Here is a 14,770-nt window from a genome sequence, read left to right on the forward strand (position 1 = left end):
GATGACTAATTTAATCGAAGTAATTTTGTAAAAGTGTCAGTAGTGCTGCCACTGAAACTCGAAGGGATTTTATAATTACGCACATTCAAAACATAAATCATTTCTTTCTAGTAATGCAAATAGATGTTTAGTTGCAAAAGTTACCAAAATGAAATAAAAGTTACCAAGTTACCAAACCGTTTAAAAGTTACCAATTTTGGTAGAAAGTTACCAATTGTGGCAACCATGATGGCAAGCATAGACAATTTTGTAGACTTCATTTTAAGCAACTCTTAAATGTTTGAAGAGCAGTAAAAACTTCTCTTAATACATAAGAGAATTTCCCCATACTAACTAATCTTCTACATACGTATGTATGTATGAACATGTATGTATATTTGTTAGCTTGAACCAAATCGTTTATGTGTGTTATGTATCTATGCGTTGGTATACAACTTCTTCTGTGTAGAGATGAAAGTGCGTTGGTTGCAGCAGCTTTGTTTACCACATTTCTCTATTCATGAATTGTTTTCCACCATGCACCAGATATCAACGTTGTATTATGCAAAATTTGTGGTTAGTTCGTGTTTAGCCCTTATTCGGTGTCGACGTTTTGACTTGTTTCGTGTGTGCGGATTGTGTGAATAAAAATACATAATAAAAAATGTATGTGGATATACATAAAAATACATACACATACTTCTCTTTTGGATAAAGCGGATGTGTGTGGGCATTTTAATTGCAGTTTGCACGCCATCTCAGCGTTTGGACAAACTATTTGTTACATCCATAAATAGTTATACATATCTATGTATGTGTGCATATACTATAAGTACATATGAATGAATGTATGGGTACGTGTGCATTAACATGTATGTATGTATGTACATCATTCAACGGGCAACGCCAACATAAAATTTACAGTTTCAAAGGTGGCGTATAGAAAGAGTGGCAATCCTGCGACACTAGTTGCAAAGAAAATCAAGGATGATTGTCGTATGTATTCATAATTACAGATGGATAAGCGTCGATAAAAATCCAGTTCCATAGATATGTTATGGAATTTCGAGTACTGGAATACATAATTACTTATGTATTATGTACATAGATACATATGAATGTATTTTCGTTCATATCTTAAAATATGTACACTAAAGCTAACTGTCTACCTACAATGAGAAATTAACTCATTCCAATAAACTGAAAAAAAAAAAATTATCTTTAAATATATATACATAGCATGCCAACATAAAAATTAGTCCCTTTCATTAATTTAATTACGCAAACACAATTATTAAGTTAAACAGTGTTATTTAACGTGGAAATAACTTAAACTGATCACCTAATAGCCTCTCGGTATTCGAATGCTAATTATGTGTATGAAATGTTTGTCTCTGAATTCCTTGTTTCAATGTGTGCACAAAATTTGTTGCGTAAAAGCAGTATCCCAAAAGAAAAGCGCACCACTGGATAAATTTGTTAGCACATAATGTAAAGAAAAAAAAATTAGCAATAGAAAAATTACTGAATGAATATACGCAACGGAAGTGAAAATTTTAAGTTAACACAGTGCGTCAATGGTGATACCAATTACAAATTGAATACAATATAGTAATCAAATTATAAAAAATACACAATGTTATTCCGATTACTACCCGCAAAACGGAGAGACAGCAAGACTGAAAATTCATTCACGAGAGGATGCGGAGAAGACGCCAACAGCAAATGGCGACTTTGGAGCCCGCTCCGTGCGTTTAGTTGGCAACAATATCGAAGAACTTGTCTTACGAATTGTCGTGTTGTGGCTAATGGTGAGTTTTTTCGCACATACATATCTACATATGTATATTTTATAATTGCAGAAAGATAAAAAGTTTCATTCATTTCGCTGTGCATCTCGTTCTGCGCTTCTTACAATTTCTTCATTTGTTCTACATATGTACATAGTGCGTATGTAGATATGTGTATATGTTTATACATTCATATAATCATCCATACATACGTTTGCATATACGTATGTATGTGTAGACATATACATACACACACATAAATACATAGATGTATATCCGGCGAAGAAAATTTTCTGATGCACCTGTGCTTTGACAAAAATGGCGTGCAGGTTCTTTTTATTTGTTATCCATGCACAACCAGCTGCTACTGGGTATACACGTACTCAAGCGTATGTTTATATATACATACGTACGTACATACATATGTATATATTTACCCAGCAAAAAAGTACGATTACCACAGAAATTAAAATGCAATCGAATTAGGCGATGGTAATCGCTTACCCTTTCGCTTCAAGAAGGCATGGCATGTCATTGCGCATATAATATGCACTCAAAAGTCAGAAAGATGCGCCACAAAGAAGTAAAGTATGCAATTAAAAACATTTTCCTAATATTTTATTGCTGACACAAAAATAAATAACACATGTAAATATTTTAAGAAGAAAATAACGAAAACAACCCAGCCAGTAAAATATCCGAAAACGTATCCGAAAATGGAAACAATTTCGTATAAAAACCTGATGTTTCATCCGTTTTCCGATTCCGTTTTCGGACTTTTTTCAGATCAGTTCTCCCACTAAAGTGTTCGTTGAAAACGATTTCATTATGAACTTCACAGAAACTTCTTCATAGTTACAGGAAACCAAACAAAAAACAAATTTAAGATTCAGTTTAAACAAATATTTTAAAATTATTGTTTTGAAATAGGATGATGACATTTTTCGGATACGAAAAATGAACAAATATGAAAATCGTTTTCTGAACATTTCCGGAAACGAAAAATGTACGAAAACTGCACTTTCGGCAAAAAGTACGTTTCTCTGCTGGCTGGGAATTCACCTCAAAATACAATACATATTTATGGATAAAATTAGTGTATAATCAAACAGCCAGATACAATCTTGTGTAAATAGACAGTTGAGAAAGTTTGCAATTTTGATTCCACAACTCGTGCAACCTACACCCATTTCGCGGCTTTAATGAATTTCGGTACGTCATACAGAGAGAGCCAGATTCACTCTAAACCATTCTGTAGGAATGGCTGCCTCATACTTGCAAAGGCTGGACACTCGCACAGGATGTGTTCGACTGTCTCTTTTGAGCCAGAGTCAACGTACCTACTACACCAACGAACCAGTGCCCTGTGCACACTGCAGTAAGTTAGTAGGTATCTTATTTGCTCATTCCTAAGGGAGCTTTGGTCTAAGTGGGTCGTAGGACACCCATAATTGCCGGGTAATCCTGTACGGTTCCACCTATGCTTACAGGCTGACCTAATATTCGCGGCTTGCGTTTTAGTACGCACGCAGTCGAATTTGTTTTTTTTTGCGTCAACCGAAAATGGCTTGCGTGCGTTTGCATTTGATTTCATTGAGCGAAACGTCAAATCAAAATGTCACGCAGAACAAAAATTGGAAATTGAGTTAGCTTCATACGCACGCCGTTCAATTTCGGTTGGTCCCATGACAGCAAATTGGCGGCGTGCGTGAATATTAGGTTAGCCTGTTAGCCTTCGAGTGATAAATTTCGGTAGTTGTTGCTTTTATCTCCCTGAGCCAAGCGCCTATGTCCACCGCGTGGGACACCTTCAGTGCCGAGCCGCACCTTGCAAGTTCGTTCGCTGCCACGTTTCCGTAAATGTCCCTATGTGCCAGGAACCATATTAGGGTAATTTCGTATTGATCAGTGATATAGGCCAGCTCTCTCCTACAGTCGTCCACTAGTTGAGATCTAACAGAGGTAGAAGAGAGAAGATCAATGGCCGCTTGGCTAACCAAGAAGATATTCAGATGAATATTTAAGAAAAAATTATATGGATTTTTTTGGCAAGAGATTTCGCACTAAATTTAAATGATTGTAAATCATAAAAAGCAAATATATGCAAAAACCACATGCACTTATTGTAAAATATACCAAAATATGCTCAATACTTAAATATGCAATAACAGGTACTTTTTTTTGCAAAATATGCAAAATCATGCATTTACTGCGAAATATGCAAAAATATGCAGCAACGATTGAATGCCATTTTAAATGAAATTTCAAGACTCGTAAAGATAACATAACATAACATGCCCAATAAAAACAAGAGATTCCGAACCCTACTTATGTATATTAAATAGAAAACAGACAGCACGGATTGTCTTAAAAGATTAAAATTAATTAAAATTTTTATAAATCAGTTTTTATACATACATATGTTTGTATTTTGATCTTACCTATAAGGCGGTATGTACATACATACATATTTAAATAAACTTAAAATTTTACTTCCTCACTTATGTACTTTACTTTATTGACCAAACATGATTTATATGCGTTGGAATTTTCCACAGAAAGTAACGGTAGAAAAGAATTAAAGAACATTCTACTTTGCATTACAGGCAATGCCTAAAATATGCGAAAAAATTTTAAGACATTATACGCCAATGCGTTCTGAAACACGTTACCACTAAAGGTGATAAAGGTGGATTCACCGTTCGTGTCCGGACACTTTTTGTTAGTAATTTTACGCGTTCCCTTCCTACTTTGTCTCACTGAAAGCGGGACAAAAATGTGCTGAACACTCTTTTTTCGAATCAAACTGATTTTGGTTTTCTGTCCGAACGAATTGATGATTCGAGTTGCCGCGTTCTCCTTTATATGGGTTTGCTGCGAATTGCATGTCTTATTTGCCTTCAAATCGTATGTAGGTAACAATATCATCAGCTGTTTGCTTCAGAACAAAGTAAAATGTGCTGAAATGAATGGTGAACGTTACTTCAGCACCCTCTCCGACAAGCAAATAAAAAGTTGTCCGGACACGAACGGTGAACCCGCCTTTGCCGATTTTTTGCTGGGTATGCACATACCTGCACAGATAGACATTTACCCGGCAGAAAATCTAACTAGCTCAGAACTAGCGTAGAACTAGACCTTTTGCCGACAGTACTAGTTCTAGCTAAATGCTAGCAATGCTGAAATGCTTTCAACTGTCCAGTTTTTCGCGGCGATGTCATTGGCGGTGACAATTGTCGCCCAGTGCATTACTTTGCAACTAGTTTTTAACCGGTTCCCGTTTGGAAAATATGTTTAAGGAAAACATTTTTAAGATTAGATTTTTGGATGTTTTTTCGTTTGTTATTTTCTGTTAGAGATTCAATTTTTGTACATATTTTATTAAAAAAAAAACACAATATTGCTTGCATGCAACAATTTAAATTCATTAAATTTGAAAACTCACAGCAGCCTCCACCGCGATTTATACCTGCGACCAACGATGCTTGAGTCAGACGTCTTCTCTCTGAGCCACCTTCGTATTGTATGAGTAGTGAGCATTTGCACATTTACTCCGCAAGTTTCAACTATCCCGCTCTGCATCCGTTTTGCACTAGTTCAGAGATAGTTCGGAACTAGCGCTTTGTCAGACTGTCTCTAAATTTTACTGCAGGGTATGTATGAGCCGTCACACAAATGCATATGAATATCTACATACGTATACACATACGTATATGAAGTCTTAAGACCATAGCATGCGAATGGAGTAACAAGTGTATGTGGATTACTTACAGATATACATATACTATGTGCATATATGGCTTGGAACTGGTTTTAAACTTGATTGATTGCATCTTTCTTAAGCTAATTTAGGAAATTAACATTTTAGATCTACATACACGTGTATGTATGTATGTACATTGTATATGTACATGTGTAAATATGTACATACATAAGTACATATGTAAGTATATACATATGGTCCAAAGCGCAGAAAACGAGACCCCGGCAAAACGTATGTTTTTAATTTCGCATGCTTTTGATTACGGCCAGAATGAATTTTGACGCAAAATTCATTTATACTTCAGAAATTATACCTAATTCGTAGTTTTATTTTGATAGCTAAAAATTTATAAGTACATACATAAATACTTACATTACGAAACTTAAAAATTTCAACTGTATACCCTGCAAACCAAAGTTCCCGAAATCTTAACGAAATCTTTAGGAGTATCTCATCTCTGTAACGATTTTTTTACGAATCTTCAAAGAAAATTATATGAAGTGGTTGACACGAATCGTAAAGAAATTTCTCTACGAAAAATAAAGAAAATGCTGAAACTACTGCAAGAAATTCTTCAGATAGCAGCATTATATTCATTTCTTTACCGTTTTTCTTCCGAAATTTCGTAAAAGAATCAAAGTGTGCACAGTTTATTTCATTTTAGAAAATTCGGCAAAAAATTGGATAAGATCTTTACCTTAAAATTTCTCTACAATTTAGAATACTCTGAAAAAATGGTTTGCAGGGTATCTATTTTTACATCATTACACCACAGAAAATAATTTCAGGTTAGGTAAGAATTAAAAATGTTATAGAAGAAGCATAAAAAGTAATTAAAATTTTTTTTTAAGACAAGCTTTTATTAGTGGTTAATAAACAACAAAAAAAGAGGATCAATCCAGCGCCTTCGTCTTGACCTGCATGCTGTGTCGGAGTCACAGCCGCTAAACTTAAACGTAGAACACGTGATGTTATTAGGATCACACTCAAGTTAAAACGGTACATGAAATATTCGTTTTGATTATATTGAATTGAATTTATTAAATCAATATGAATTGCAAAATATTAATACTTAGCAATAGAGAAGCAGGTCCACATGAACTTCAATCATATGTACTATCAGCTTATAAATAGATATATGCCATGACGTGTATCATTATTTCGATTCATTTTTATTTCCTTTCATACTGCAGAAATTTGTATTACTTTTTATATTAGCCTAGGTCCCGGTATTAGTATTCTTCTTCGAGTTCGTGCTCGTCTTCGCATTATCTTCGTCTTCGGATTTGAGCTTAAGTTAGCTAAGACTTCTGAAACAGTTGCCCACTCTCGTAAATATAGTTAAGAAATAAATAAATCTCTAGCGTCTGATATTGTGACACCTACATAAATATTTCATGTGCCTGATGAATTAAGTCAAATTTGATTTTTTAAATACGTGACAACGCTCCTAAATACAGTTCAGAAATAAAGCCTTTTTAAACCAATTTCATTTGGTGCCCATATTTTTAATAACCGCTTTAGCTTATTAAATAATTTGAGTTAACGTTTTTACCTCTTTAATAATCTAAATATTTAAACTAAGGATATCTTACCACCTTCGTTTCATGTAGCACTTTAATATTTCATTTAACTCATGCACACTTTATTTAAATTCTAATTTTGAAACAGGTGGAAACCCTATTCAAAATATTTTCAAACCTCAACGTCTTTCGTCTGACATCTATATCAGGATATACATTTAAATTTTCTGCCTCTATTTAAGTCGAACTTGCTTTTTGAAACAGGTGGCAACCCTCCTACATATGTGTAATTAAAAAAAAGCCTTGTCAAAACCATTTCGATCGATACTCTTAGTGTAATAGGTGCTTTAACTTAAAAACAATTTGAATTAAATTTTTTTATCTGGTGGAAACTCTTTTTCAAAAAATAAGAACCTATTGCACATCTACAGGCCAAGCCCTTTAATTTGATAACTGATTTCGTAAAATCGAACTGACATTACAGATCTGATGATATGACTATAAAGCTTTCGCGTAAAACCTATGCATACATATGTACCTACATATATATTAGGGTGGTCCAAAAACAGTAAAGTCGGAATTGTAATGCTCTCACCCCCTAGGATTGTTTTATATCGTAAAAAATATACCCCTATTTTTTTATTTTGAAATCAAAAAATATTTAGAGGTCGCTCCATGCGCTCAGGGTCTTCCATGTATTTTTATATGGGGGAAAAACAACTTTTCGTAGAAATGGTATAGAATTCTTGAAAATCAATATTTTTCGATCGGAAAACTCTGGTTCTCTTCAGGAGACTCTCAATAATAATACCCAATTATTTATTTAACCATTTTTTAATACTAACCATTTTTATTTGTCCCCCCATTGCATATTTCGGGGTTTTTGTGGGTTTTTGGCGGACCTATAAATTGTAGTTGCGATAAAAAAATGGTTTAATAAACAATTGGATGTTATTATTGGGAATCTCCTGCAGATAAACAGAGTTTTCCGATAGAAAAATATTGATTCTTAAGAATTCTATACCATTTCTACGAAAAGTTGTTTTTTTCCCAATATAAAATACATGGACAACTTTGGGCGCTTTGAGCGACCTCTAAATATTCTTTGATTTCAAAATAAAAAATAGGGATATATTTTTTCGGTATAGGACCATCCTAGGGGTGAGAGCATAAAAATTCCGACTTTACTTTTTCACATGCATTTTTGGCCCACCCTTATGTATATATATGGATGTACAATGTACATATCTATAACATGAATGTAGATACATATGTAGGTACGTACATAGGTACAAAATATGCTGCGATCAGCTTATACATATTTCCCCTCACCTGCGTAATCTGTTTTTGGTATCCTTTTGTCTCTTCCAGCACCTAACTGTTTTTACACATGTACCGCGATAATATTTCTACTGCTCTAAAGAACCCATATCCCGAAAATGAATGTTATATATACCAACCATAAGTTGCTAGAGCACTTTAAAGGCTCTAAAGACAGACACCAAATCGGTTACTTGCATAAATGTATCTGTCGATAGGTTTGGAATTTTGTCTTTGAAACGGGCCACTCTTCTTTGAAATCGCTTCCCTACTTCTCGTGCAATAAGCGTTTTCGTGAAGCTCTAAAAATTACAACTACAACATTTGAACATAGCCTCCATATCGAAACGTAAGACGTATTCTATGTCAAAAATGGACCCCGCACCGTCTAGCTAAATTTTGTGTGGAGTTATTTCTTTCTATTTGAGTAATATACGTTCTAAATATGAAACATATCGGACTATAAATACGGGTTTTCCAAATATCTCGACTCCCGTGCCACCTATGGAGTAAATTTTTATACCCGAGCGCACTTGTGCACAAGGGTATATTAATTTTGTTCACATAACGGTCGTTTGTAACAGCCAAAACGAATCGAGATAGATATAGACAAATGTATACATAAATGCTCAGAATGAATAGAGAAATCGATTAAGCCATGTCTGTCTGTCCGTCCGTCCGTGTACACGATAACTCGAGCACAAATTGAGATATCTCAACGAAATTTGGTATGTAGGTTTCCGTTAATCTAAGGTAGGTTGGTATTGAAAATGTGCGAAATCGGACTGTAACCACCAGAAATAAATAACCAGAATACGAAACTGCGATATTATAGTAACTACTGAAGATAATTCACTCAAAATTGATATTTACAATAATTTTCAGACGAAAAATAAGAATATTATAAATTTTTGGAAAATGAGCGGAGCCACGCCCACTTATGGTTACATGTGTATATCTTGGTAACCGCTGCACCAATTTCTTCCAAACTTGGCACAGTTGTTGGCCTTGGTACAGCATACTAAATGGCCGAAAATTTAAATCGGACAATAACCACACCCACATCCCATATAACGGTAATTTAGAGAAATACAAAATCTTCGATAAATCAGCTTAACGCTAATTTATTCAAAATTGATGCTTGCAACAATTCTTTACCATGAAATACGTTTATGGTAAAATTTTGGAAAATGGGCGGGGCACCGCCCACTTATGATCCGTAACCGTTCTACCAATTTGTACCAAACTCCGTATTTTGATTGTGCTTGCCACATAAAAGCAAAACGTTGAAAATTATTGAAATCGGACTAAAATTACGGCCGCTTTTCATATAACGGTAAATTTCAGAAATGCTTGCAATATTTCGAAAATTTCGAAATTTAAGGACACTAATTTACTCAAAATTTATACACCCCGGCTTACCATCTAGCGGTAGCTTTCGGAAAGGTGAACAAACATATATTTAATACTTGCGCCGGGTATTTAATGTGCGGCTCCACCCGAACTTAGACTTTCTTACTTGTTTGTAGTAGTTTCATGTAGGTAGTACACATTCCTAATATGAACCATATCGGTCCATAAATATCTGGACACTCACGCCACTTAGGGGATTAATCTCCTTTCACATTGCATTGTCATCGGGTTTCTGAGCTAAATTCAGCTTATCGGGACAGGGGAAACATAATAAAACCTTATAATAAAGACGTTGTGTCGTATACATTAGGAATGTTATGGAATTTTAAGCTCGATTGCGAAAAAACGGAAGTTCCGGTTGAATTAACACCTTTGATACCGATTTCTGCTCCGACGCTTTAAAGTAAAATAAGTCTGATTACGTTATAGCTTCCTGGCAGCACTGTGCGTCAACGTTAACGTTAGCTCGTTTTTATTCTGATCGAATTCGGGGAATCCCACTCGCGTGCTTTGTTTAGTTGTATGCTTTATATTCGCATGTCGAGCATAAAGGCTTGTCTTCATACCACTTTGGCGTTGGCGTCGCTTCAACGGCTGACTATAAATCAGTGATTACCAAAGTGGTCCAGGTGGACCCCCAGAGGTCCACGGGGGATTCGACGAGGGTCTACGTTGGCGTTAAAAAAATATGGTTTCGATAGGGATCCCCAGCCAGCAAAATATCCGGAAACGTATTGGAAACAATTTCGTATAAAAACCTGATGTTTTACCGGTTTTCCGATTCCATTTTCGGACGTTTTCAGGTCAATCCTCCCACTAAAGTGTTCAGCCGAAACGTATGTGCAGAAAACTATCGAAAATGGTTGTAAAACGGATGCGCTTTCGGCTGTTTTCCAGAAATTTGTCTGATTAAATTTTTCATTGAAAACGATTTCATTTTGAACTTCACAGAAACTTTTTGATAGTTACTGGAAACCAAACAAAAAACAATTTTAAGATTCAGCAATTATTTCAATTTGAATGACTAATTTTAATGAGTTGCTTCTGACGGAATTCGAACCTGGGACCTCCTGAAAGCTAACAAATAGTAGCACACTTCTCTGCACACTCAGCCACTGGCGAATACGTATACATGTTTTCAAATACTCAGGATGAACAAATATTTTAAAATTATTGTTTTGAAATAAGATGATGACATTTTTCGGATACGAAAAATTAACAAATATGGAAATCGTTTTCTGAACGTTTCCGGATACGAAAGATGTACGAAAACTGCACTTTCGGCAAAAAGTACGTTTCTCTGCTGGCTGGGGATGTTTCGAATGCAAATAAAGAACCAAAATGTTTGCTTGATACCCTCTTTGTTTAACTTTAATTTTTTTGAGTGGTGATAGCGCTCTTGGCGCACTGCTGCACTTACGGCCACTTTGCGTCTTCATACGTGGGGAAGCCTTAAAGGCCGCCGGTATAACACTGAGTAAGGGGAGGCGGAAATTGCTGGCGGCAGAGTTTTGAGCACTTGTGTCTATAATGCTTAGTTCCCTCAGGGGGAATGCTAGTTTAATTGCAGCGCTGAGCCCGACCTCAAACACTGACTCCGGACCAGGATCTGGGATCTTTTTCGAAGTTAATGGGGATAAACTTCACTTTTCTCTCACGTAATATGCTTCGGTCTTCCAGCTGCAATATTTGCAATCCTCAAAGCCATAGTGGAGGGGAAGGAGTTTATGTATCTGCAGTGACATCCAAGCTGCACTTAAGGCATTGGCCAGCCCTCTATCTAAGTACCTCTAGTACTAGTTCGACAATGCAAGTCTTGACCAAATTATGTTGGCAAACATGACCAGCTCGCTTTAACGTATGCGGAATGAGATACGAACTGATGCTGTAAAAAGAAACAGCTCTACTTTCGGATGCAACAAATATTGTTTTCCCACCCACATAGATATTGTTGAATTTTCCAAGAAACATTTTTATAGAAAAGACTCATGTCCTTAATGATTGGCCTGTTTAGGTTTCAGGAATAGTGCGGAGGGCTTTTTAAAAAATTTTATTTGGGTTACAGTGAAACCGGCTTAAGTAACTAACATTTTTGGGCAATGTGAATTTTTGAATGTAATCTGAAGAAACTCGCTCTCTTAAGTACCTCCTCGCTTATTTACCCAACCCGCCCAAGTACCTCAATTTTACATGTAATCTGATGAAAATCGCTCTCTTAAACACCTCCCCGCTTATTTACCCAACCCGCCTAAGTACTAAAATTGTTCGTACCCATTTAACATTTTACCTATAATTTTCCCCTTTTAAGTGCTCTTTTAAAATTCCTTAAAATATTTACATATTTTGAATCTCAGTGGCAGCGTATTTTAATGGAAAAATCTTAAAAAAAAAAAATACGTATACCTCATTAAATGTTTATGTTTTGTTCAAGGATTTACATATTTATGTAAGTTAACAAAAAGATGTAACTACATCTATAATTAAGTTCGCTTAAGTACCCGCATCGAGGTACTTAAGCGGGTTCTTTTAAGTAACCAACCCGCCTAAGTACCTCGAAAAGCTGACATTTTTCGTGAGGTACTTAAGCGGGTTTTACTGTATTACTATTTTTAGCCATTTTGACGATAATTAGTTCAGAGTTATATTTAGGTGTCCTTTTATGGGTCCCCAATGAAAAATATTTCCCTAATCCGTTGTACAAAACTGATATGAATGTGATGCAAGCAAATTTTGGGAAAGCGCTCATAGCCGTTTTAAATTTTCCTTTTCAACGTTTAAAAAATCTTGGGTAAAGGAGTTTGCCCATATTTATATGCCTGGCTCTTGCATAGTCTCTAATGTCTTTTTACTTACTCTTTACTTTATTGTCATTATACGCTGTGATTTTGCACTGTTTTCCTTTTCTACAAAGCCGATATTTCCTTCGTAAATATGTTAAGTTTTTTTTAAGTCTCATAGAGAAAAAATGCAAAAGCACGTTACTTTTCGTGACATTGAGTTTCGGTATACAAAATTTACAAGCAAATTTTCAGAGTTCGTTCGCTTTCAAGGAAATCATTTCAGCATTATAATATACAACGAGGTAATTTTTATTGGAATGCTTGTTAAGATTGCGAATAGATTTTGGTATACTTAGTTTGGCTCCTGTGTTTACCAGAATTTTTTAAAATCCGCTTAGAAATTGTCCGCATTTCATTCCGCATACGTTACTCTGGGTGTCAGGTCACTCCGAAGTGCCTGGAAATGAGACATCTGTCCATTTGGCCACAGTTAGCTTATACCAGGCCTTCCTCGATACGCAATCAGTTATATCACTCCTAACTTCGAACATCGAAGCTACCATCAGAAACTTGGTGAAAACTGCACTCAGCAATGACTGAGAGCCATCGAGGGGATACAGGTGAGAAAACCTCATGTTGCCTTCAATATCAAAAGGTCTCACTGAGAAGACGGGACTGCAGACAACTTGTTGGACTGCTGACTGGTCACTTTACGTAGCAAATGACAACTCCATTTGCCTATCCTGCCTCGAATAGGATGAGACAACTTGAAACAACAAAACCAAGGCGAATTTATATAAGGTGGTGTTACTAGCTCAGCTGATTTTATGTATGTGTTTCGCCGCACGGCTTCTGATATCAAATTGAAAAATTTTGTTTGAATTTCTACACACACTCTTACAGATTTTGACAGTTTATGCCGCTAAAGCAAAAACAAAATACATGTAAATTTTTGTTTTTGTACTCCTGCTATCACCTTATATTAATTCGCCTTGATGTGAGTGATGAATATTTTTCGCATCACTTTAAAACTCGAAGCGATAAAAAAAAATGATGCCATCCATGATACAAAAAAGAAGGTAGTTTCAATAAACACCTTTTTGATTAAAAAACAGATTTTTGACAATTGCTCAATTGTGAAAAAACGAAGCGGCGTTACCCAATTGTAAGTTTTTTGGTGTGGGAGATTTTATGTCCTAAATTTGTGATTATAAATAAAATAGTTGTGTTAATGTTTACCTTTTAAAAATAATTAATGTTAATAAAAATGTTTAAATTTTACATTTAATTCGATAACAACTTGCCAAATCATTATCATGAACATATTTTAAAATTTTTTTAGTGTCCTCATGTCATCTGATTGTTTCACAATGTAGTTTTCTATATCGCATACGATGATTCTGTATAATTCAGACACTGAAATTATACATTTCGATGTGTTATTTATTTAATATATATTATCTTCGTCCATTTAACAGCAAATGGAATTTACTTTGGGACCCATTGGCCGTGAAATTTCTCCAGAAACACATATTGTTTTCACATGAAATTTTGACACACCCAAAAGTGAAGTATAAAATAAATAGATAAAAACAAATTTTCAATCAAACTGATTTGTGTAGTTCAGGGGCGTCTTTTGGTGAATGTTCTGGAGGCAGTTTTAATATATCCTATCTTATTATATATTTCTTAGCTTTTCTACATTGTGAGAAGTTGAGAGAATGAAGTCTAATGTTCTTTTTTGGTCAACTATGACGTTTGATTTCATTTCTTGCAATTATTAGTTCATTTCCCTTGAGGAGTCACAATGCCCATACCGGCTATACCGATTTTTTTGAAAGTTCGGACACAAATTTTCCAAGAATGGTTATAGGCTAAAACAAAATGGATATCTAAAGGGGGTGTGGAACCTCCCATACAAATCGAATTTTTCATAGTGCATATCTGTGGATGTATTTATAGTAGAGTCCTGGAACTTGGTATGGATATGTGTATCTATATGAAGTCAATCTCAAGCTCATGGAAAAATATGGGTTTATTGGAAAATACAGCGTGCCATAGAACTTGGAATAGAGGTAAATGAAATCAATCCCAAATCTATGAAAAATGGGGGTATATGAAATCGATCTCGTAGCCAGCTACGAGAGCTAGCGGTATAAGCCATATAAACTAAAATTCTAGTGACGCATAGATACCTCTGGA

At 35.2% G+C, this 14,770-nt stretch overlaps 1 protein-coding gene across 12 annotated transcripts in view; it reads left to right on the forward strand.

Annotated features, from left to right (window-relative positions):
• The first annotated feature begins 550 nt into the window (after positions 1-550).
• The window catches only part of LOC118742254 (kin of IRRE-like protein 1), an 89,209-nt gene continuing 74,989 nt past the window's right edge, over positions 551-14,770 (forward strand). The window contains exons 1-2 of one of the 12 annotated variants that reach the window (XM_036474180.1): positions 551-975; positions 1,137-1,790. In XM_036474180.1, coding sequence (XP_036330073.1) covers positions 1,616-1,790 — 175 coding nt within the window. In that variant the 5' untranslated portion in view covers positions 551-975; positions 1,137-1,615. Of the gene's footprint in view, positions 1,791-14,770 lie in introns of all 12 variants that reach the window. The other 11 variants (XM_036474181.1, XM_036474183.1, XM_036474184.1 and 8 more) reach the window with 11 other exon arrangements.

The sequence above is a fragment of the Rhagoletis pomonella genome, unplaced genomic scaffold, assembly GCF_013731165.1.
Source record: "Rhagoletis pomonella isolate Grant_MI unplaced genomic scaffold, Rhpom_1.0 Rhpom_scaffold_00007, whole genome shotgun sequence".
Lineage (NCBI taxonomy): Eukaryota > Metazoa > Arthropoda > Insecta > Diptera > Tephritidae > Rhagoletis > Rhagoletis pomonella.